The sequence below is a fragment of the Empidonax traillii genome, unplaced genomic scaffold (genome assembly GCF_003031625.1).
Source record: "Empidonax traillii isolate 1590-97213 ecotype Southwest subspecies unplaced genomic scaffold, ASM303162v1 scaffold576:size640842, whole genome shotgun sequence".
NCBI lineage: Eukaryota > Metazoa > Chordata > Aves > Passeriformes > Tyrannidae > Empidonax > Empidonax traillii.
This window is the reverse complement of record NW_020955769.1, coordinates 79,158-104,479: the sequence shown is the minus strand read 5'-3', so window position 1 is coordinate 104,479 and position 25,322 is coordinate 79,158. Positions and strand designations below refer to the sequence as shown.

Below are 25,322 nucleotides of genomic sequence, written 5' to 3'. Positions count from 1 at the left end.
TGCTGTAAGTGAAATACAATGTTTCTCTCTTCTCAGTAATGCCAGGTATTTAGTACCATCCCTCTCTTTTTCACCTCAAATACCAGTGCTTTGCTGGCTGGTGAGTTTAAATCAGTATAGTCAGTTGCTAGCATATATATGGCTGGTTCCCAATCCTTTGGGGTGAGTTACAGAGGTTTTAGAAGGTCCTGCACTCTTACAGAAGGAATAGTGTATAGTTGGAAAAAAATATTCTGTTCTTAAGAAAATTTATTCTGAGCCTTAATCAGTAATGGAGCTCTTCTCTTACATAGATTTTTTTTTTTTCCTTCTGGGTTCAGGTTTCTTCAGGTATAGAGGCATAGTCAGGATCAAAATACTCCAGGTAGTACAATAGTATGCAAAGAGAAAAACCCAATGCAAAGATACCTCTGTCTTTTGTTAAATTGTTTATTTTTTATAAATTCTTTTTTTGGTCATTTTCACTGGTATACCCATGTCTACCTATCTAGCTTTAATGACAGGTTGGTAGTGCATGGTGTTTGTTAGGCTAAGGCTTACAGGCTGGACTTTTAAACAGAGTCCTGGTGTGAAAAAAATGTTGTGAAATAAACCCTATTTTTGGCAATCTAGGTACTACTAAACTAAAAGTCATTATTTTGCCCTCTAAAGAGGGAACAGCATGCTTCGAAACAAAACACAATGTGCAATTAACAAAAAGACTTTTTTTCATTTACAGCAAAAGAAAAGCGGATAACATTTGAAGATAATAAAAAGGAGAAAGAAAAAAGTACTCCTGAAGCACCTCCTAGTGAGGATAGCAAGGTCGATGAAAAAGAGGAAGAGTTTAAAAAGGTATTTTCTAAAAATAAGGAAATTATTTTTCAGACCGATCTGATTTGTATCTTGAATTTTGATAGTTGTATATCTATGTTACAGAAAGGCATCACACTGACAGCAGCAAATGTAATGTAAAAGGGATGAAATAGCTTTCCTGAAAAGTGAGTTTAGGATGGATTTTAGCTTTCAGAAGTATATTGCATGTTTTTCCAATTAACAACTTTATTAAACAAATTCTTTACATGTGTCGGTAATTGTAAAAGTTTGGAGAGGATATTGTTCCTAAGACATAACAAAGGCTTTCCTGTGTTTGACTTAAAAATTTTTGAACTAATTTTCAGGCTTCTATCTCAGTACAATACTAAATAATGTGTTTTTTATTTATTGCAGAGTTGTAAAGACTTACTTGCCTATTTCACTCGCCGACTGGTATTCAGCCTCCAGAAAGCAACCCGACTGTCTTTGGCTAGTGTTAAAAAAAGAATAAGTGTTTCCGAGTAAGTTGCAAATGGAAGATTCCTTCAATAATATGCACCCTTTATGAAGTTTTAGTTTTGAGTAGGTTCAGATCAGGTATTTATCATTTTACACTAGCTTGTCATCTTTCAAGAATATTTTTCTGTTCTTTTGAGTATTTACATAAAATGTAATGAGGCAAATTTACTCCTGATAGGCTGTTGCATGAAATGATTGGGGAGACCTTCCTATGCCCTATTTAAAGCACTAGCAGAGCTCCACCATTCTGAATCTGGGAGATTAAAATCCTGAATCAGAAAATATTCTGAATAAAAAATTCTGAAAGCAATGGCTGGATTCAAGCTACCTTTTGTCTGAATGGTGGAACTCTGGTTATTATCCTTATCCTTTAGACAGGATGCTTCTGTAAGTTTTGTCAAATAGTTCATAATTTAATGTGAAAATTCTCTATATGGGTTTGCCCAGAAAAGGTAGCTCAAAATTATATTTCTCAGATAATTTGAGGAGGTTTTATTGTGTTTATGATATGTTTCAAAAGTATTTTCATCAAGACAACAAATTTTTCTGTTCATCCAAGCAAACCTGAAGAGGTCACTCCTTTTCTGAAAGCGGAAGTACACCTTGCTATTCCCAATCTGGTAAGTTATACATCATATAGATAAGGTAGAATACACTGTATTTAAGTTGTCTCTGCATTTGCCCAAGTGCAGGATGTAGGCATGCTTCTACTGAACCTTCATCTGTTCCAAGGAGAACAGTTGCTCAGGCTTTTCAGTGCACTGAGAGAACTGAGGAAATGTGCTCACAGTTCCACAGTGTTCTGGCTTCTGTCTCAGCAATACTGGCTTTTTATTGTCCTTGTGTGATTTAGCAATTATATTGCAATCTGTTCATCAGTGTTCTTTCCAGAATGATTATTGTTTTCCTCACATGTAGCAGCTGCATTCCTGAAATAGATCCTTCATGTTCCTTTTTTATTTATTTTAACTGTTACCTGTGCGATCTAAATCCTGAATTGCAGAAATGAATATTATCTTTACTCATTTTGGCTTTAGTAACCTAAATAGGAACTTATATATGAGCAGAATGAGGAACACTGAACAAAAATTAGAAGATTCAAAACCAAAAGAAAGAACTGTGGATTTCAATCTGCCAAGAACAAAAAGGCAGCTTGATTATAAAGAACTAAAGCACTAATTTAGTTTCCTTTTAGAAAGCATAAAGCTCCAAGCTCTACCCACTAAGGAAGTACATCTATCTCTCTTTCCAGTCCTCAAAGGTGTGGCTGATCCAGGGCATTAATGCTGGGTAAAATACCACTTTGCTAATGGTAATATGATTTTGCAAGAGCCTTGCTTTCACATATGCAACTGGTCAATGTGTGAAAGTGATTTACAAGTCATCAGAGTCCCTTTTAATTAGTCTATATTCCAGTTCTGAACACTTTCATGGATTCCATCATTTTAAAATGATGAATTGAACATGAAAGCAATAAGATGTTGCTTAAGTACTATATTCGAGGATTGATCAAATCACAAGATTGATCATTCTTCTGAAGTTTAACAAGAAATGCTCTTTTTCTTTTCTTTTCTTTTCTAGATCACTCTTGGGTAAATTCTTTCTCCTACTCAGTATTTTTGAGAAACTGATGTGTACCTTTACTCCGCCTTATCCTACCTAGAATTATTTTAGAGTAGGGGCAGGACAAAGCCACAAGTAGCATTACTGCTGACAGTACAGTTCAGAAAGTGCTGGGTTCGGGACTTTATGGCTGTTTGCGTGCTGCTACATAAAACAGGCTGCAGTTCTTTGACCTCAAAGTGAGCTGGCATGGCATGCTGTATATCCACAGTGGAAAAGGCTTTTCTTCCTGAAAACAGGACTTTGCATTCAAACTATGTGTTAGGAGCAGCCCCTGTCATGTTTCATTCACCAGACTGTGCTTGATGTTTTTCTTTTCAAGTGCTTTGATGCACCATCCCAAGCTATGATATGGGACTATACTAGCATTTATATAATATGGATGATGGAAGACCAGAGCCTGTGCTTTGGTCCTATTCTGTTTACTAGATGTTGTTGATTCAGATCAGGAATAATTCTTTTCCTTTTTGTTCTCTTTATCATGTACTCTGATAGCTGAATTAGAGTTCTCTTTCTCTTCTGACTTGGGTATTTGATTACTCTCAGAATTATGTTACAAAATCTTTGCTAAATATACAAATTGAAAACTTCAGAGCTACTGCATGGAGTTTCATTAATTTATTAAACACTATGGTCTTGCAAAACTTTTTAAGCTAATGCTGCCTTTGTGAGAAAAGAAACATTCAATATTTATTCAATTAGGATCTTGGACACATTCATCCAGGTGATTTTTGTTGTATGAAGTTACCCACAGTGTGAATATATGTACATGTTGTAAAGGAATATTTCAGGTCACTCAAAGAATCACCATTAAAGAGATCAGCAAAGCAAGTTTAATATAATAGTGAAAGCATGACAAAGTTGGTTGGCAAGGTTCACTCTGCTACTTACTAGTTGGTTAAAGCACACAGAGAAAAATCAGACAAAAATCTAAAACCAATCAATCTAAATTTTCAGTCAACCAAAAATGATAAATGTTGGAGGCTGGGGACAGCCTCCAACAAAAGGATGGAAAAGTTAAGGATGGAAAAGGAGAAGGATTAAAAGGGAATGAGGAGACTCTCCCATTGAGTCACAAGGTTTAAAGTGGACCCCCTTGCCAGACTTAGTCCCAACAGTCTAGGCCTAAAGGTTTAACAGCGCTTAAACATAACAGCACTGAACTGATAGCCTAATTTAGACGAAAGATTCTATAGAAGTTACTATGAGCCAAGTAGTATCTCTCTTATAGGCCTGGCTTACAAATGGAATGTGCTTGAGATTCTAAGAGAGCAACATAGGACATTTGCTATAACGTATTCACACTCTCACGCACACAGACCTAAAGGAGTATGTCCAGGAGTTCATTGAAGTACTTAGGTCAGATGCCTTTGCATCTTCTCAGCAGACAAAGGGTTGAACCTTGATAAGTGAGGATATCAGCCCAGGCTCCGTCATCAGAGTTTGGCCATGATCCTCCACATACAGCAAACTTGAGAGTTCACCAGCTCTTAAGGGTGTCCCACTCATTACTGATCACAACCCACTGCGGTGCAGGAGAGCTTAAAGGGTCTCTGAACTGCTGTTGATAAGATCACAAGAGAGTTGGCTTTAGTCATAGTAATTTTCCATTCTGGCCATAATTTGGGTTGGTAACTTTCTTTGAAAGTTCAATAACCAAAATACTGTTCCACTTGGGTTGTTATTCAGGCAAGAAAAGTAAGTTTTAAAGGCTGTTTGTTAAAAGACAGGAGCTTGTTAGCTCACAACTTAAACTCCTGGAAGCAGACAGCCTTTCTGATAAGCTTAAGAGAAGCTTAGCCCAGGTGCTGTTCATCAAGGCCAAGGTCTAATGAGCATTTGTGAAATCATAATGAGGCCCAAGGGGGGTGGGATGCAATTTCTAGTTCCTTATTGTTCTAAAGGGAAAGCAAGGCTAATAATGTATTCCCACACATTATATAACAGTCCTTATAAAAATGCTGCTTAAAATGTTGTAGACATTTTAAAAATAATTGTAAAAAAACAGTAAATCTATCTGCTTATATACTTGATTGTCATTTTATTCACAGTAGGACTGTATAAATAGATAGTAGGTCAGTATATATGCTTTTTCTCTTTAGAGGCAATTCTGAGCCAGACAGCCTGTTAAAGTTATATTTCCCAGCTTCTCTTCTGGGGTAAGCTCCTCAGTTCACTATGAGTGAAGTGGAACTGAGGTCTTAAAAATGCCAATCAGTTTCATTTATTTCAACGATATTTCAACTGTTTTAAATAGGAAATCGTTCCCAGTTTAGATGATATACAGCATGCCATCAATCGCATGATTCATTTAATACTGGAAGTAAATCGTGGAGTTGCTCAGTGGGGACAGAGACATTTGCAGAAATCTATTTTAAAACCACAACCAGGCGCACAGCAAGCATCTTCTGGAAAAAGAGCTACAAAAGGCGAAAGTAAGTGTTTTGTTTTGTTTTTTAACTTCTTTCAACTTTTTGCTTTAATAAGAATACTATACATAAATATTTGTGAATAATCTAATTTTCCTTCAAAGCAACCAACTGCTGATTATTTTGCATTTTTTTTAAAATTTATTTTGATTTAATTAGCTGTATTTTTTCGGAAATAGCTTTTCAGAGTTATGTAAATTTTAAAACTCTGAGAAAAAATAAGGAAAAAAATCTTTGAAAGATTGATAGATCTGAATCTCCTACTTAATGTAGCCATAATGATATAGCTGAAACCATAAACAATGATTTTAGACTAGCTTTCATTGAAATGTGGAGGTAGAATAAGAGCTAGTTTAATCAGTAGATTTCTGTAAAGATTTTAATTGTTGTATGTATTCCTAGATTGGATGATAAAACACCTCAAATGAGTTTTCATGTAAATAGTCAAACTGAAGATAGACCCGCATCCATTTTAGTGAAATACTTTATTCCTTAATATTGTTTCGAAACATCTCTCCATACGCTTTGCATGCATCCACAAAAGCCTAAACATATTTTTAGCATCAGGTTCTGTTAGCTGTTTGGCTGAGCCAGTGATCTGCAATATAGTTATATCTTTGTTGTAATTCCTTTGGAAAGTCTGGAACATCTAGGAAAGTTTTTCTTTTTGACAGTCCAGAGCTGGAACTTGATATTTCTTCTGATGTGTCTTGTATGATTTTAACCTCCTTTAATGGGCTTCGAGCAGGGTGGCAGGAAACAATCCTCATCAGACAGTCATAGTTTTTTCCTCTGCTGTGCCAAAATATAATATCAGCAAGTAACCATTTTCATCACCTTTAACTACATATCAGCAACACCTGGGGGCGTATGTTAATGTTTGGGCAGTGAGATTTATGGAGTACACTGGTAATGATGGATCAATTTGAGATTATTTCCATTGAGTGTATCCTTGAAAAGATCTTCAGAGTAAAAGAGAATTTGGAGTTGCCCTAAATCCCCCTCATTAAACAATGTATGTGGTGGGAAGAGTGGATTTTTCTTCTCTGTTCTCTGAAATGTGCTTCAAAAGGCTCAGGCATTGTTATGACTGAAGTAGCTCATTAGACTATCCATTTCTATATTGACCCTGTTAGTCTCAGCAATTCATCAGAGTTCAAGAGGCTTACACTGCTTTAAGAGGTATATACAATTTAAAAACATTGTATATAGGAATCAAATAAAATTATGAAATAACTTGGAATGTTTATGAGACCTTTGGTGTTCCAGTTAAAATTAAATTGCAGTGAAGAAAATGAAATTTGTGAATGAAGAAGACCATTTTCTTTCTTTTTGCAAACCTTTATTTTAGACTAAATTTGCTCTAGCTGTATAGACCCTAGCATGAACTAACAGTTGGTACTTTCATATTTAACAGTCAGACAGATGTTTGAAGGATATTCAGCCTTATTGAAGACAATCATTGCTTAACATGGTATGCATAGGTATAAAGAGAATTCTAGTCAGACTATTAACAGTTCATTGATGTATATATAATTTTATTTTACAGAAGTAACTGAAGATGCACATATCAGAAAGCTAAAGAATTTCTACGCAGGTGTTGCAGAACATGAAGCTATTACTAAATTAGTTGTGCTCCTCTCTTCTTCTATGGATTCTATAAAAGAAATAGCTATTGAAGTTCTGCAGTACTTTGAGAAATATAAGATCCTATGGACAGAAGATAAAGATGCCAAAATTCAGGTGAGTTTAACGATAAACACCTACAGAACTTTTCTTCATTAATCTTCTATTTTGAAATTAGAAAACATGGAGGGAAAAAATCAAGGCAAAAAAAAGATGTAGAAAACACATTAACAGCTGAAATTTTTATTTTATCTTTCAGTAGGAATGGTACAATATCTCATAAGAAGTAGTAGTAGCATGCTACATAATTTTTGTGTTGTGGTTTGCCTTTTCCTGCTTCTATGCCATTCTATATACTAAAAAACTGGCAATAGCTTTAATTTCTACTTTTGTAACTCTGGATTTTAGGCCACAAGAAACAACCCCAGTTTGACATGAGATATGCATCTGTGCAAACACAGGCAGCATAAACAAGAGGAGTTAGAGACGTGCACAAACCTGCAGGGTTACTGCTATGACAGAAATGTGGTGGGATGGCTTCTGTGAGTGGAGTGTTGGAATGGAAGGACAAAAGCTCCTTATAGGAAGGCCAGGCAGAGAAGACCAGATCAGGATTAAGAGGAGGGAAGGGACATTATAGTGGGGGTCTGCTACAGGCTGCCTGACCAGGAAGTCCAAGCAGATGAGACCTTCTGTAGACCGATTGGAGCAGTGTCACATTCACAAGTCCTTGTCCTTCTGGGGCACTTCAACCACCCCCATATCTGTTGGAGAGACAACATAGTGGGGCATAAGCTTTCCAAGAAGTTCTTGGAATACACTGATGATACTTCTTTCTCCAAGTAATTAAGGAGTCAGTGAGGAGAGGTGCCATGCTGGACCTTTTTCTCACCAACAAGGAGGAGCTGGTCAGCAAGATGAAGCTCAAGGACTGCAGCCTTGGCTGCAGTGACCATGAAATGGTGGAATTCAAGATCCATAGGGCAGTGAGGAGCGTGTACAGGAAGATCAGTACCCTGCCCTTCAGGAGAACAGACTTTGGCTCTTCTAGGGATATGCTTGGTAGGGTCCCATGGGGTAAAGCACTGGAGGGAAGAGGGGCCCAAGAAAGCCAGTTAATGTTCAAGGATCACTTCCTACAAGCTCAGGAGCAATGCATCTGCCTGACTTCCTCTGATGAAAAGGAAGTTGGGCAAAGATGCCAGGAGGTCTGTGTGGATGAACAAGGACCTCCTGGACTCAAAGTCAGATACAAAAAGGAAGCCTACAGAATGTGGAAGCAAGAACAGGTAGCCTGGGAGGAATACAGAGAAACTGTCCAATCAGCCAGGGATCAGATTAGGAAGGCTAAAACCCTGATAGTATTAAATCTGGCCATAGACATCAAGAGCAGTAAGAAAAGCTTCTGTAAGTGTGTCAGTCATGAAAGGAAGACTAGGAAAGTGTGGGCCCTCTCCAAAGAAAACAGGAGATGTTGTTACCTGGGACATGGAGAAGGCTGAAGTACTCAACTCAATTCATCTTCATTGGCAAGTGCTCCAGCCATATGGCCAAGCTGAAGAAGATGAAAGCAGGGAGGGACTGGGTGAATGAAGAACTGCTCACTGTAGGGGAATATCAGGTTCTGAAACATCTAAGGTGCATAGGTCCACAGGACCTGATAAAATACATCCGTGGGTCCTGAGGGAACTGGGCCAGGAAGTAGAAAGGCCACTATCCATCATATTCGAGAAGTCATGGCAGTCTCGTGAAGTTCCCACTGACTGGAAAAGGAGAAACATAACCCCCATTTTTAAAATGGAAAAAGAGGGAAACCTGGGGAACTACAAAGCAGTCTGTCTCACCTCTGTGCCCTGGAAGATCATGGAGCAGATCTTCCTGGAAACTATGCCAAGGCACATCACAAATGTGGAGGTGATTTGTGACAGCCAACATGGCTTCACTACGGGCTAATCATTCCAAACAATTTTGGTTGTCTTCTAAGGTGGGGTTACAGCATTGGTGGATAATGGAAGAGCAACTGACATCACCTACCTGGACTTGTGCAAAGCATTTCACATGATGCCACCTGAAATCTGTGTCTCTAAACTGGAGACACAGTTTTGATAGATGGACCACTCTGGGGGTAATGAATTGGCTGAATGGTGGCACTCAAGCAGGAGAAGAAAATTGTCTTCCATATAGTCTTTATTTAACCTTAAGAGAGTTTTCTGTTCTTATCTTTTCTATTTAATAGACTTCACTGTATATATATATCCCATTATTTTGTTTAATATGGGGGCACTGCCACCGTTTGTTTGTCACAGTGCAAGTTGAGAAGTTTATGTGGGCTAAAAACCACCACTTTATATTCAGAGCTGAAAATTTGCTGTTAGTCTAATTAAAATTTTGAGTGTAATCAAATAAATACTATTAGTTTGATCTAAGTTACTGAAGAAAAGGATACTGCTACAGTGAAAGCTTCAATAAGGCAGTTAAGTTTTCTACACATGTGCTCTAATTTCTGCATTCTTCCTTTACCGCTATGCTAACTCTTCCACTGCCTGTTCAGGTACTCTCAGGCAGAAGAGTAGAAGTGGGAAAAAGGTTTCAGCATTTATTACTTTATTACTATGCCAATGTAAGCATAATCAATACAGGACCTAAGTAACATTTCTGAAACGCAGCTTCTCAGAATCACAAAACTTTTCTACACTTGAGTTCTGCTCATGGAACTGCCTAGAAGATTTATTTTCTTGTGATTGTTTTATGCGTAATTTGGCTAATGAGGTAGTCTTTCTGTAAGTGTGGGCATGTATTTTTTTCATCTCTGTTTTGTCACCTGTTTCCTCAAAAGCAGTAGGTACTTGGATATCTCTCTTGGATATCTGTTTCTCTGTTAAATTTGATTGGAATTTCCCAACAAGCGTGGCAGTTACTGACAGAAAAATCGGTAAACATGTATTTTACTACCTTACCAAGGCTAGAAAACTAAAAACAGTATAATATTGGTATACATTTTCAGTAATTGCTGAATAACAGTTGCAACGTGTGTTACCAGAAATATGGAAAAGGACATTTTTTTAACTGACATTTTAAACTACACACAGGAATTTCTGGCTACCTCTCCCTCTCTCTCTGAAATTAAAGAAGAAATACTTCAGTATAATGTGTTTGAGCAAGAGATGGCAAGTTTAAAACCTATTATTCTTCTTGGTCCAATTGAATTGCACACAGGTATGGCATATTCTTATCTTAGTATGTGCAGTAAGATGATGAATAAAATAGTCATGTTATTTGGCTTATTCTTGTAAATACAAATATATATATATATATATATTTTTTTTTTTCAATGTGAATAGAAATCACTGAAGAGACCTTGCTGACCTTTTCAAGTCAGACCTTTTCTGACTTGAAAAAAACCCTCTATTCCTCTTGCCTTTTCTTTGGAGTGTAAATGTGGATGGTAACTTCTGCCATGGCTGTAAAATTATTATGGAGGCTTGCCAAAGAGTTAATGAATATGTGCTAACACTGATTTAATCATCCCTGGCACTCCTCTCTGGCACCTGGTCAGTCAGTGCTCATAAAGAGCATTGGAATCATAAAGCTTCTTCTCTGGTATTGGTGCAAGACTAGCACATAACTACATTAGTGTTTTTTCACTTTCAGTGTGTTTTGCAGCAGAAGATATGGCTATTTAGCCATACCAATGTTTATTATCTCTAGCTCTCAGAACATCATATTCTGAATTAAGCTGTTTATGCTGTGGCATTTGTGCCATAGCTGTTTGTGCTAAGGATTCCAGTGGCACTTAAGCCTCTCACCTTGCAAGGCTAACATGTCTGCTCTGGACCAACTCTCTGGTTGGTATTTAGGGTCAAGAAGAAAATGCCTCCCTTTCCAAATATCAGTGTGGCTGCTTCTGGCAGGGTACAGTACTTTTCTTGAATTACCCCTGGTCTTCAGGAATCATCTCTTTAATGTTAATAGCTACATTATTAAAGAAAAATCTGTATCTGCTGTAAAATTTGTTTTGTGAGCAGAAACTTTATATGCTGCTAGTATGTTTTGCTTTCTTTTGCCACAGTACAAAATGCTGCCTATTAGAATCCTATTTTATTTTCTTAATAAGTTAGAGAGCCAGTGATTGACTCTTCTGTCCTTTCAGTGTTGGTTTGTGTTTATATATAAACTGCATATGATGTGTCACCTTAACAGTTTTAGCTGTGAACTGTTCCAAATCCCAGTGTTGAAATCCCAAGATGCCACCTCCTCAATGGCTATAAGCCATTTAAATACCACCAATCTTTATGCATTTGGTTAATCTGAAAATCAACATTAATAAGTAGGCATTTTGTTCTTTATTCATCTTCTCTATGTGTTCCATTAGGTAAGCTTACCAATTTTTTTTATGGCTACCATAATATACAACAAAACAACAGAAATATAATTCACTATAGTTGGAATTGCTTTGAAACTTTTAAAATGCTGTATTTGGATTGCTTGTCTGCTTCTTTCTAATTCCTGTTAAAGAATCATATGTAATGATGTGGGCTTTTTTAACAAAAAAATTAGGATCTGGATTGCGTATTTTTTTTGTTTTATTTTTTTTTAAATCAGGACCACTGAAAACAGCTTTAGCAACTGAAGCCAACGCCTGGAAGATGCTTCTCTGTCATCATTTAAATGAGCAATACAAAAAGAAATTGCTAGACATGATGTCGTTCATGAATGAATACATAAATAAATTGTCCCGACCTCTGAGTGACTTGGATGATGTCAGATTAGCAATGGAGGCTTTATCTGTGGTACAAGAAAATAAAATAGAAATTGATATGTCTCTGGGACCTATTGAAGTAAGATGACTTTTAATTTTTTTTAATAAATATTATTATTATTTTTATAATCAGTTATTATTACAATTCTTAATATTTAATAATATAGAATAGGTGTCACAAGCTAAGACTATGTGAGAACTCCAACAATGAATTTACTGTTTTGAAAGGTATGATAATCAGTGCAGAGATGTTAAATAAAGCAAGCAAAAGGAACTGATATCAGCACTGTTTATAGGTTTTACATGTGTAGAAAATATTGCAAACTTTTAAAATAAATAAAAGGTATAAAGAATTATGCAGTGTTAACATTCTTGTTTATTATTATTATTGGGCTTCTGCCACTTTGAGATGAGTATTTAAGATAACATTCTTTCCCAAACCACTTATATTCCATATATCTTGCAAACATTTACTGTTTTAGTAGTATGCAGTGAGTCCCATTAATGTCAGTAGGGTTACCCATGTTAACAAGTCACTCTTAGATCTTTTTTTCTCCATTGCCAGGAGAAGAATAACCTTAGATACCAGTGAAGCCTGGGTAGAAATTAGGTTTGCAGTAAAAGAACTAAGTTTCTTGGTATGTGCCAAGTTGAATGTAAGCCAGAAAAGTGCCCTTGCAACAAAAGTGCTTGAGGGTCTCCCGGACTGTGTTACAAGTTGTGTTGCCAACAGATTGAGGGACGTGATTCCCTCTACTCCAGGGTATGAGACTTATCTGGAGTGCTGTGTCCAGTGCTGGGCTTCCCAATACAAAACAAACATGGGCATACTGGAGAGAGTCCAGCAAAAGTTGAATAAAATATGAAAATGAACTTATTTTAAAATAATGCAGTATGTGGAGGATGAGGATAATAAAGCAGAAGATATGCAAGTAAATTGCAAATGAGAACAAACAATAAGAAAGGTTCATTCTGTTTCAGATACATATGCACTTATTTGACAGTTTGGCAAAGTTAGCAACAAAGATTTTATAGATGATATGACAAAACATTTATAAAGAGTAGTAGCTTAGTGTGCACAATTTTTCAGAGTTAGAAAAAATTATCTAAAATCGACATTCAGGTGGAATTTGAATAAGTGGAATAAAAATACCATAGGGAAGATAAAGTTTTATATCTTCTAGTATTAAATTTATTTTGTTTGTTTCCTAGTTTTATATGTTTCCTAGTATTCCAGCCAAGAAATCTTTGAAGAAATATTTCTTGCTCTTGTTGCTTAGTTCTTCATTCATCATCCTTATTTTAAAAAAATGCCTAAAATACATTAACAGATTTCCTTTTACACGTGTTTTACAAATTTGATCTACTTCCTGCAAATGAACTTACAGTGCATCATTCCTAAGGTTTTATTTTTTCATCTAGGAAGCCTATGGCATTTTAAATACATATAAACTGGAGATTACAAGAGAGGAATCAGAGGGCATTGATACAATGAGAGCTTCTTTTAAGAAATTACAGAGTTTAGCTGTAAGTATATAAAATTATGTTGTCTTCCATTTGTCTTCCTGTGCTTTTTCTCAGAATAAAAATGAGAGTCCTCTCAAAAATGACCTCTCACTTTTGGCCTCAGTTGTGCACCAGGGTCTATACTTTCTGTTACTAGGTTAATTTTCTAATTTGTTTTTATAGATATCTTAATATTTAAATATTATTGTAGCTTTTAGACATATGTTTAAAACCTGCAAGAAAATGAGAAATTTATTGTGTCTTCTCTTCTCACCTTCATTTCCAGTTCTTGTGTCATTCTTCTCTGACCAGGGAGCTTATTACCCTTAGGTTACCTGTTTTTAAGGAGTGCATACTCTGCTAGTGCCCTTACCCATAAGCGGTGATTGTCCTTTATCACTTAGGACAGCCTTATATCCCTCAAAAGCTCTATGTTTATAGAGTATTTTAGGTAATGGAAGTGGTTAAATAGAAATAAGTAGATATTTCATTGAATCTATTAAGTTACCTCCTGTCCCGCAGGTTAATCACTCACGAAAACACCTGAGAGTATGTTTTACATTTGCACACAGTTCTTGGTTCTTTCTCTCAAGCTTTTGAACAAAGAATAAGAACGTTGTTAAAGAGAAGGCTGAGCTGTCCATGAGGAAGATGAGTCCAACACTTTGGAGTCTGAGGGTTTTTTCGGAGGGAGGAAAGAAAGAGAATAAGGATCTTTTTGTTTTGTCACCCCCTTGTAATGAAACACAGTCCCTTAAAAGTGGAGATTTTGTTATGGCTTTTAGTTGAGGTGGTTGAGTATTTTCTCTTCAGCTTCACTCCCAAAAATTGAATGTATAACAACACAAGAGGAAAAAATGTATTTAGCTTCAAATACTCCCTTTTTGTCAAAAATTTGATGTGTTTTATGTATAGTTTTGATTTATATACAACTCAAATATCTGCTCCTGATTTCTACAGAAATAACTTTGATGTTCATCTTTTCTATGTCAGACCGAAGTTCAAGATGAGTTGGTTCAAGTTCAGCCCAAATTTAAGACTGAATTGCTGGAATCAGTTGCAGTTTTTAAGGAGGATGTATCTACCTTTGAAACGTCGTATGAAACGGTAAATGAATTTAGTAGTTGCATGCAAAAATTGTACTTAGTTTCTTAATATTTTTGGTTTGCAGCATTTGGTTGCCAGAATTTTATTCTGCTCAGCTACTGATGTTTGATGCTATGGTTGCTAAGCAGTCATCGTTGTAGGTCAGACTTTTCAGTATGAAGAAATAGCAGTGCACACAACTCTGTAAAGAAAGAGAAGTCCTGGTGGTACAACTTGTCATGAAATCTTAATTATAAATTAAATTGCATAATAATTAAATTACAAATTAATTCAGAAATTGTGGCACATGTTGTGGCCTCTCTGCTCATCTATCAACATGAAAAAGGACAGTCTCAGGCCACAGCCTGAGTATTTTATTTTCAGAAAAATAACAAAGTATGAAAAGTTACAGTCCTATTGAGTATAATTAAGGTAAAGGATTTAGAATTGCATAAAAGTTATCTTTTCTTAGATTTACCATTGTAAGTGTCGCATTACCACAATACATAGCTTGATTGCAATTTGACTAACAAAAAATAGGTGTTTTGTGATGACCTGTAAATATACAGGGGCTTCAGTCACTTTGTGAATTAATATTTATTTTTTTTAAATTGCTTATTTGAAAGGAAGGGCCTATGGTTCCAAGTATTCCACCTCAGGAAGCCAGTAAGAGGCTACAGATCTTTCAGGTAAGAAAGTAAACTGTTGCATTTCCAAATAATTAAAATTAGATTTGCTATTGCTTATCATAATAAGTTTATCAAATTATGATTTGGATATTCTGTGTAATATTATGGTAACTATACTTTAGTTTCTCTCATGCAAAGCCTCCCTTAATAGGAAGGATTGATTGATTGATTTTCTTCATTCTTCACATTTTGTAAGCAGAAATTGTCAACTTGAAGTAATAAAATCAATAGAAATGATAATTACTGAAAAGAAGCCAGCTTACAAAGCTGACGTGAGGCAATCTTTTAATCTTTAAAGATCCCATTTTCCATTAGATAGTTGTATTTCAACTTGATATTTGTTTGCTATGGACCTCAGTTTACAGGTACATGAGCGGTTTTTGATTATTTTTAATCCTTCCTTTTTCTGCAAGTTATAGTAACTTGAGTAGTACTTTTGTCAGTCTTACATATTTTATAGTTTGTAAAAAGTAAATTCTAAGTTTGAGAAAAGCACTGAGTAATTGAAAGAAGATGCTTAAATATTCTAATGCATCTAATATGTACTGAAAATTGAGTGAGTTTGGTTAAATTTGCTGTATTTCTTTTTTTGCCAAGAGAATGCTTTGTACTTATGGATACTTATGGTGAAAATAAATTTTTGGCATTCCAGTGTTTTTCTTCAGGCTATATATTTTACCATTTGATACAAATATTTTCTTTTCTATTTTTTTTTTCAATTATGTGGAATTCATTTTATATCTCAGTTTTATAAGATACTTCTTTGAATGATTACTTCTTATGTAAACTTTCACTTTTTAGATTCACTATGTGGACTTGAGTATTATGTTACATGAAGACTGTTCAAAACTTTAGGTCAAAAACATTTTCAGATATTTACATATACTTCTAACAGAATTAGTACAGGTTTAAAACTGTTTAAGGATTTATTATTAGATAATTTTAAATTAAAACTTATAAACTTATATTTTCATTTTGTCTGTATGAAATATAATTTGAGCAGTGTAACTTCGATGAGTTGTGGAGAAAGTTTATCACATACTCATCTGGTGAACGGTTGTTTGGATTGCCTGTCACAGAGTATGAAGGTTTGCATAAAGTCAGGTAACTGTGAAATAGAGCTGTGTTAAGTGTTTATTAAGTACGTTGGAAAATCTTAGGCTTATACCAAAGGGGAAAAATATTACAATATGCAAGTTTTCCATTGCCATAGGTAGATAGATAGATGAATGAAAATTTTGCAGATCTAATGAATTTGCCAATAAAAATAATTCTATTTATTTATTATTGTAACAGAACCATACCAGATTTTACTGTGTGTAAATACTATAGTATAAGTAGCAATATGCTCTGTTCTAGAAATACAGATATAAATAAAAATACGTACATAAATAGGTGAGTAAATATAGTATTATATATTAAGATAATGTAGAAAGTGAAGAAGAAGATGCAATGGAAAGTCTCATAATATATGAAGAATTTAACTGCAGCTTTTGTGAAAATATGAATTTTTTGAGCAGCTGTAGAAATGGGTATCAGATTCTAAAATGTTTGCACATTTCAATGGTTTGATGATGGTTCACACCAGATGAGGGTCTGACCCTTTCTGGGTGTTTTTTAGTTCAGATTCAGAGACTGCTTCTGGAGTAAACTGACTACTTGTCCCCACTTACTGTGCTCTGCTTTGCATGCAGCTCAGGGTATATAACCGAGGTTCCTTTTGGGTGAATGGAAGTTTTGCAGAACTAGACGAAAGTAAAACTTCTCCAAACAAGTTCAGTGTGGATATTAGGTCCTTAGCACCAACCATCTGCTCTTCTTTGTGGATTTTCGTTTATGAAGCATTCTTTTCTACATTAAGAAACATACTCTGATTGATCTACCTCTATTTTTTCTAACAATGTTACGTATACCAAATATTTAACTATTGTGAGATATCCAGAGAGCTGATTGAAATTATTGATCTAATTGCTTCTTTTTTCCCAGGAAGGAGTTGGCCTTGCTTCAGAAATTGTATGGATTATATGATACTGTAATAAGCACTATCGATGGTTATTATGACATACTTTGGACAGAGGTAGATATTGAAAAAATTACTACCGAACTTCAGGATTTTCAAACCAGGTATGTTTATAATATGAATAATAACAGATGTTAAATGCATTAAGGTTCAGGTGAGTTCAGTAGAGCCATTTGATATATTTAAAGTTTCTGCGAATAAGGTTTATCATAAAGCAATAAGATTATTCAAGAAAGAGGGAAATAAAACTGTACTGTCAGTTAGGCACCTTTTACCTCTAATTTTGATAATGGAAGGGCATATGATCAGCTGAAGCGTCAATCTCCTTATCTAAACCAACCAAGAGGTCAGCAGGGATGAAATTTTACTTGTAGAAGTTAAGTTCTTCAACTGGGATGATTAGCACATTTATTTTAAGTTTTGAATACAAGAATAACAAACACAAGATACCTCCCCCCTCAGAGAAAGTCAGGCAGGTGTTAAACATCCAGTTTGACAGCACCTGGGGAACTAACCAACACAAATATATCGGCAACCACTTAGTACTGATATAACTCTAAACCACAGACTGCTATATTGTACCTGATTACTGAAAATATGAAATTATATCAGTAGGGAGGTAGAGAAATAAGTGATAAATGACACAAAACTAAGGCTTTATTATTTTTCCTGCAAAGGATATACTTTATCGTTTACAGTAGGGCTTTTCCAGGGTAGGTCAACTTGTTAGCTCTTAGGGTGTAGGCTCTGTAAAAGTGTGGTCAAAGAGATGAATACTTGTTTAACTGTTCTGCTGGGTTTTTTCCACATTAGAAGTATATAATTTTCATTAGTGATTAGTTTCTGGACCACTAATGAAAAGTGAGGGAGAAGGTGGTCATATCTATCTCTTTTTCATGTCTATCTCCAAAGTGATATGTTAATAAGTGCCATGTCTATTCCTGGTATTTAGATTGGAGTAAATATTGTATTTATACAAGGCTTTCATATATGAAATTTAACAAGTTTTGCCTTGTTTTCTCTTTGCCAATAAAGAGTTTCTAATGAGGAGCAGATAAGTTATGTTTTAATGAAAATTACAATATTTTTTTATTTGTAAAGAACATATCAGTAGTTGAGACTGTAAAAGATTATGGTTTGTTAGAAGGGCATATGGAACAGTTTTTCCCAAAAAAGTAGACTGACACAAATTGGAATTTTACATAGAAAATGTTGACTACAATACAATCCATTTCATATCTCCCTGTTTAAACAATGGTTTAAACAATTCCTATTTTGAGAGAAGAGGCATTTACTACCGTATCAATTTAATTTAACTGCAGGTGCCGTAGACTGCCTAAAGGCCTCCACCACTGGCAAGCGTTTTCAGATCTCAAGAAAAGAATTGAGGATTTTATTGAGTGTTGTTCTTTGCTGGAAATGATGTCTGACAAAGCAATGAAGCCAAGACACTGGGAACGTATTGCTGAAACAACCGGACATGAATTTGATGTAGAATCTGAAACCTTTTGCCTTCGAAACATCATGGAAGCACCAATTCTCAAATGTAAAGAAGATCTTGAGGTAGGTGCATACATTTTTTCCCTCCTTGTTCATTTTCTGTTATTAACAAAAATAGTGTGATTACTTATAAACCGATTACCTTCTTTTAAAATATTTTTCTACTTTATTAAAGTCCTTGGCTCTTAATCAGAACACACTAGTTTAAACCAATTTGTATTTTATTTAGAAGTTTTTATGGATGTGAATAAAGATAGAGGTAGCAGCTGGAATCTTTGGACACTTACTTTTAGATAATCTCCTCGAATTCTTCTTGCCATTATTTTATATGATTTTCTTAACTCTTTATAAACAACCAAAAAACCTCAAACAAAACATTGAATGAGCATGGCCTCTTAATTTTTTAACTCTGTGGTTACTTTAAAATGTAGTTGATAAATCATAAATTTTAGAGGAAGGCTTCATGCTTAATAATATTTAAGATTTTCCTAGATTATTGTGACTTCTTTTGAACCATACAACTTCAAAAAGAACCCCCAACTTAACTTGAGAAAACTCAGTGGAGTTTGCATGTTTCATATGATAAATATGCATGCAAAAGCTATATATATATATATATATATATAGCAAAAGATAGATAGATATATAGATATATATATATCTCAAAAGCTGTGTGTGTATATATATATATATCCATACTTGATTTATATGGAAGAATTTATATGGAAGCATTCCAAGTGATCTACTTAATTTTGAATTAAGCTCTGATTTGAAGTGAATGTTGGACTTGATGACCTTTCCAATGTAAACTATTCTTAGATCCTATGATTCTTTAAACTGAAATGTGGTAAGAGTCTGAGTTCATCTAGTGATGCGTCTACATCACTACACTCCTTAAGCCTTATAAAAATTATGATTCAGAAATGTTGTTACACAAAAATAACAAAAGGTGAAGCCACAGAAAATATTTATCCATCCACTTCCAAGTGTGCACTGTTCAGTTATCCATACAAGTAATTTGAGTGAGTAAAATTCATAGTGTGATCTCTGCAATTTTTTTATTATGTGCAGTATTAGCAAAGATTTTATTTCAGAAGAATGGAGAGTCTAAAAAATGGTTCTTTCTTTGCAGGATATATGCATATCTGCCATGAAGGAAAAGGATATAGAAGCCAAACTATCTCAAGTATCTGAGACATGGGGAAACCAAGTCCTGAGCTTTGCACCGTTCAAATCAAGAGGAGAGTTACTGTTAAAGGGAATTGAATCATCAGAACTTTTGGTATTGATGGAGGACAGCTTAATGATTCTTGACTCTTTACTGTCCAATAGGTACTTGGAATCATATATGGTATTTTCAGAAACACACTGAGGTAGCAACAGTACTGTTAATGAGATAAATTAGCAATAAATTTGAATGAAGTATTTTTAAATGAAAAAAATGTTACAATGCCTAATGAAAAATACCCTCACATGAAAGGCTTCCACATATAAGTAGTAAACTTTTGTCTCAGTATATTTGAATGTAATCGAACTGGTAAAACCTTTCCATGAGGTTGTTCTTGTTCTAAGTAAAACAGTTGTTAGTTTGTTCTGGGTTTGGTTTTTTTTTTTTACCATTGTAAGTATTATTTTTAAATTAGCTTTATTTAGAATTAAATAATTTCTACTTGTCTGCATTTTTAGGTACAATACAGCATTTAAAAAGCAAATTCAGAGCTGGGTTTATAAACTAAGCAACTCTGCGCACATAATTGAAGAATGGCTGGTTGTGCAGAACCTTTGGATTTATCTTGAAGCTGTTTTTGTAGCAGGGGATATTGCAAAAGAGTTACCCCAGGTAAGCTTCACAATGCTGGACTATTATTGTGTATTAAAAGCTGTGTGTGTAATAATTTCCAACAGATCATGATGTGAAAGGACTTATGCTTTTGCTATATATAGGAAGCAAAGCGTTTTCAGAATATTGACAAATCATGGGTAAAAATAATGCAACGAGCTCATGAAAACTCAAATGTAGTAGCCTGCTGTGTTGGAGATGATACTATGGAGCAAATTCTCCCTCAGTTACATGAACAGTTGGAATCATGTCAGAAATCACTTACAGGGTAAGTGATAGTAAGTGAATTGTTTGATTTTTAATACATTATTATGTTGTAAATAATATATATTGAACATTAACTGGATTTTAGTTTTACTTACACCCTTATACAGAAAACAATGATGACCTGAAATAGTTTAATAAGAGTCTTGTTCAATTTTAAAGGTATTTAGAGAAGAAAAGGCTACTGTTTCCAAGGTTCTTTTTTATTTCTGATCCTGCACTTGTTGAAATTCTTGGACAAGCAAGTGATTCTCATACAATTCAGGTACAACCTTAGTGATTTTTTTTCTGCTTACAATAAAAAAATTAGAATATGGAGAAACATTTAATAAATTAAAATTTAAGACATTTTCCTCTTATAAAATTTCCTTGAGAAAAAAATTCTCTTCTTGCTCTTTGGTCTTTGAAAAAGTATGAAATGGATGCCTGTAATTTAAAAAAATCTTCAGAATTTAGAACACTGGAATGTGGTCCCATCAGGTGATTTGCAGGTGGTTCCTTTCACAACTGAACAAAATAGAAGGGATCCTGTCAAACTTTCTTGCTTTGCATATTGCAAAATTCATCCAGCTAGTCTGGATGGTTCCTGAGGGTTAATTGAGATTAAGCCAGTTGATCTCTCCTAGATCACCTCTGGAAACTGTAAAAACACAGTAGTCAGAGATAAAATTCTACACAATAGTTTCTGTAGTTATTACCTACAAACGGCCAGAAATTCATCTATAGGTTTAATTGAACATCTGCAGGATAACCTTATTTGAGATTTTTTTACTAATGTGAAATATTTACATTGACTAATTCCTGAATTATCCTTACAGCCACATCTGACTTCCATATCTGACAATATAAATGAAGTAGACTTTCACCCGAAGGATTATGATCGCATACTGGCAGTTATATCAAGAGAAGGAGAAAAAATTCCAGTAATTATCTGACTTTTTTTCCAGAAGTGTTTATAGATAAGTAATTTTATTATTGAACATCTAAGATAGAGCAAATTGAATTATTGTTAGTTACTAATAAATATTTCAGGGATTGTTGTTAACAAAACTCAAATATGTCTTCATTAAACATGTTTATGGTACGTTAACTGAAGTAAAATCTGTAGTTGTCATAAATAGAAATCTAGTAACTGTGTAGTAACTCATGTTCTGGAACACAAAGTTGGTAACTATGTTCTATTTTATACCCTTTACTGTAATTAATTTTTCAGTTGGACACTCCAGTGCTTGCAAAAGGACCAGTAGAACTTTGGTTGAAGACTTTATTGCAAGTGCAGCAGAAGTCATTGCATGGCATAATTAGGGCAGCATTTTACCAAATTAGTGACCCAGGATGTCAGCTAATTAATTTTATTAATCAATTTCCAGCACAGGTAAGAATACAAGGTGTGAGTGTGTGTGTGCAGTCTGGGTTGTGTTTGGGGGGAGGTGGAAGGTAAAAAGCGTATGGAATTGCCTATATGAGAAAGTTTTCAGAGAGGAAACAAGGGGAAGGATCTGCTCAGTAGAAGGCAGTCCTTAATGACTTAAATTTTGGTACCCTGTATATATCATAATATTTTTCTTACAATCTTCTTTAAAATTACTTTTTTTTCTTTTCTCGGAAAATATAAAGTAGAGCTTGTATTTTCTGTGATGGATATTGAAGCCTTTTCAGCAGCAAATAAAATTTCATGTGCAGATTGATTTCTCTCTCATAATTTAAGATTGCAAGAGCTATGATTATGTTTACTTATCTCATAATTTACAAGAGTTACCTCATAGTTCATGTCTTTGTCACTTATGATGATGCAGTCCTGGTAGAAGCCTATGTTGAAGTATTCTGGTTTGCCTAGAAAACTCCTCCATCTTACTGATAATTCTTAAATATCATTAACAAGTAATGAATTGTTTCCCAACCTTTGCAAATTCTGAATCTATAATTTGCTAATTGGTACAATGCTGGGTGTAATTTTTTAATAAAAAATTTTGCAAAAATTAAAACTGGCCAGTATGTTGCTAATTAAAAAAAAAAACCTATCAATACATTTAAATATCGAGGAGAATTATCTTAAAGGTGTATTTATGATGTAATTATGTATTGGGTACCCATTATTTATTTGAAAAATTCCACTATTTTAAACAGACAGGGACTATCTGTCTTGTCAGATATTTGAAAGTAGCTTTATTACCATTGCTAAAGTTTTTTTTCATATGTCTTGCTAAGCCAGATTTTCTTACATTCAAAAATTTTTTTTGTGCTAGAGGGATTTGGCCAAGAAATTTTTACAGAGAAAGTAAAGCTGTGTTAAAGGAGAGAGAAGAAATTGGGCAAAATACCGACATGCCTTGTGAATATAGAAATGTTGGGAATAAAGGTGATACAGGGATACAGTGCTCAACTATCATTTTTTGCTGTGGGTATTGTAAATCAAAATCAGTCTGAGATGGTAGTTTATGTTCAACATTCTATAACTCTCTAGATTTATTTGGAAGCAAAATAACTTTTAGTTCAATGTTCTCTAGGCTGTACTCCAGTCCTGACAGAATGTTAGAAGGCAAGCCATCCCACATTCACTAGCAATGGCCCAGAATTTTAATGTGCTTGAATTAGCTACAAATGGGCAGTGGGAGATTTTCAGAAGGTCTTGTATGCCCAGGACCCGTTTATGTTTCTGTTATTTTATGTTTATGTGGAGCACTCTAAAGGGTTTTTAGTGAAACTGACACTCATCCTTACTTTGAGTGTGTCTCACTATGTGGCAAATTTTGATAAAATTTTAAAATGTCTTCTCAGGAAGGCACAGCAGAGCCAATAAATTCAGCATGGTATCCTGGTGAGATAGATTTATGGTGGATTTAGTGATATTTGTGACTGACTACACCAAAATTTATTGTTCCCACCCAAGGCTTCTATAACAAGACTAGAGTTCAACAAGTGATTATTTTGTATATTTTTCACATATCACATTTTTAGGTTGGATTATTGGGAATTCAAATATTGTGGACACGTGATTCAGAGGAAGCTCTGAAGAATGCTAAGGAGGACAAAAAAATAATGGACGTAACCAATGGCAGATTTCTGGATATTCTGAATGCTTTGATTGGCCAGACCACGCATGATCTTTCCAAGTTTGACAGAGTGAAATATGAAACGCTTATTACCATTCATGTGCATCAGCGTGACATTTTTGATGATTTGGTAAAGTATAGATTTTGATTTCTGACAATTAAATGTGTTTTCTGTCATAATACTCTGTCTTATATGTGGCAGCTGCAGTTACATGTGTATGCATGAGTTTATAAGACAAAGATGTCCATAACCTCACCATAATCAAAATAATACAATTTTGCTTAAGCTAGAATAGCATTAGTTTGCTCTGTCAACTAAATATTTTCACCAAATGTCTACATCTTGAATATTTAAAATTTTCACTTCTTCCTTTAAGTTGTTTTGATAGACAAAACCCTTTTATTATTTCCTTCCTTTGAAAAACAGCTGTATTAGTCTTACTTGCACAACTTAAAAAGTTGAGACCGTTGAGGACATTGTGACTGTATCATTATAATTAATTTTCTCATGGCTTGTTACAGAATCTCAGGAGTTGACATGAGGCTGCACTTCACTAAGGAGAGCACATAAAAGACAAATAAACAAAAATTCCTACTAAAAATGGCAAAGAGTTGCAATCCTATACTAGAACTTTTGAGACTGTGTTAAATTATTACCATTCCTTTATTTGTTGAGGAATGGCATCCTTCAACATGACATCTCTCACATTTTTTACTACCTGATGACTCAGGCTTAGTAGATTATACAGCGTCTGCCTTCCACGCCTTGCTCACATCCTTCCTTCATCATGCCCTTTGTTCCAATCTGTTTGGTGGATTAAGAAGTATGCTATCTTTATTTCTTACTTGGAAGGTGGACTGCACCACCAAAGCAATTTAAGATTTATTTGATTAACATAGATGTTGGGATGATCAGGTTAAGCGATCAGGATGGTTTTTAGTATCAGTCTAGCATATATCCAAAAATATTCTGTGATGCTTGATGTATTTAAATTTACTTATATAGAAACTTTAAGCTGAGTAATCACTTGTAATACAACTAACTATTTTATCACAGTTGCCAAAGACGATAAATGTAGATGCTTTGCTATAACATATTCATTTACTTTCTTTTAAGGTAAAAATGAACATCAAAACACCAACTGATTTTGAGTGGTTAAAGCAGTCTCGATTCTACTATAAAGAGGATTCAGATCATGTCATTGTATCAATTACAGATGTTGATTTTATTTACCAAAATGAATTTCTGGGTTGCACTGATCGTCTGGTTATAACACCTCTTACGGACAGGTTAGAAAAATAATTATGGATAAGGAATACTTTTAATATTTAGTGTTTATTTAACATTTATCTTTAAAGAGGTACATTTTGAGTTAAGTCCTGTGTGGGCTAGGTCATTCATGAAAATATTCTCAATGATTTTCTTAATACAATCTTTTAGAAAAGATAAACTAGTCTGACTGATTTGTACACTTAATAATTCCTTTCTCATTGCCCAGTCTTAAAAAGAACATTTAGTCACAGAAATTAATTGTTTTAAGGTTATATAGCAACATACAGTTTAGCAGTATACTGAAGAAAAGATTAGGTCAAATATTTCAAATATTGTAGTG

The 25,322-nt window shown here is 34.5% G+C and overlaps 1 protein-coding gene across 1 annotated transcript in view; it reads left to right on the top strand.

The window, feature by feature from the left end:
* Window positions 1-25,322, top strand: part of DNAH8 (dynein axonemal heavy chain 8) — a 127,548-nt gene that overhangs the window by 29,920 nt on the left and 72,306 nt on the right. The window contains exons 23-43 of the mRNA XM_027898070.1: window positions 719-834; window positions 1,210-1,316; window positions 1,874-1,934; window positions 5,195-5,372; window positions 6,916-7,109; window positions 10,082-10,208; window positions 11,595-11,830; window positions 13,174-13,278; window positions 14,251-14,364; window positions 14,970-15,032; window positions 16,036-16,136; window positions 17,019-17,156; window positions 18,375-18,615; window positions 19,685-19,884; window positions 20,239-20,392; window positions 20,497-20,660; window positions 20,819-20,921; window positions 21,475-21,579; window positions 21,870-22,031; window positions 23,615-23,839; window positions 24,827-24,999. Of these exons, the coding sequence (XP_027753871.1) occupies window positions 719-834; window positions 1,210-1,316; window positions 1,874-1,934; window positions 5,195-5,372; window positions 6,916-7,109; window positions 10,082-10,208; window positions 11,595-11,830; window positions 13,174-13,278; window positions 14,251-14,364; window positions 14,970-15,032; window positions 16,036-16,136; window positions 17,019-17,156; window positions 18,375-18,615; window positions 19,685-19,884; window positions 20,239-20,392; window positions 20,497-20,660; window positions 20,819-20,921; window positions 21,475-21,579; window positions 21,870-22,031; window positions 23,615-23,839; window positions 24,827-24,999 (3,067 nt within the window). The remainder of the gene's footprint in view (window positions 1-718; window positions 835-1,209; window positions 1,317-1,873; window positions 1,935-5,194; window positions 5,373-6,915; window positions 7,110-10,081; window positions 10,209-11,594; window positions 11,831-13,173; window positions 13,279-14,250; window positions 14,365-14,969; window positions 15,033-16,035; window positions 16,137-17,018; window positions 17,157-18,374; window positions 18,616-19,684; window positions 19,885-20,238; window positions 20,393-20,496; window positions 20,661-20,818; window positions 20,922-21,474; window positions 21,580-21,869; window positions 22,032-23,614; window positions 23,840-24,826; window positions 25,000-25,322) is intronic.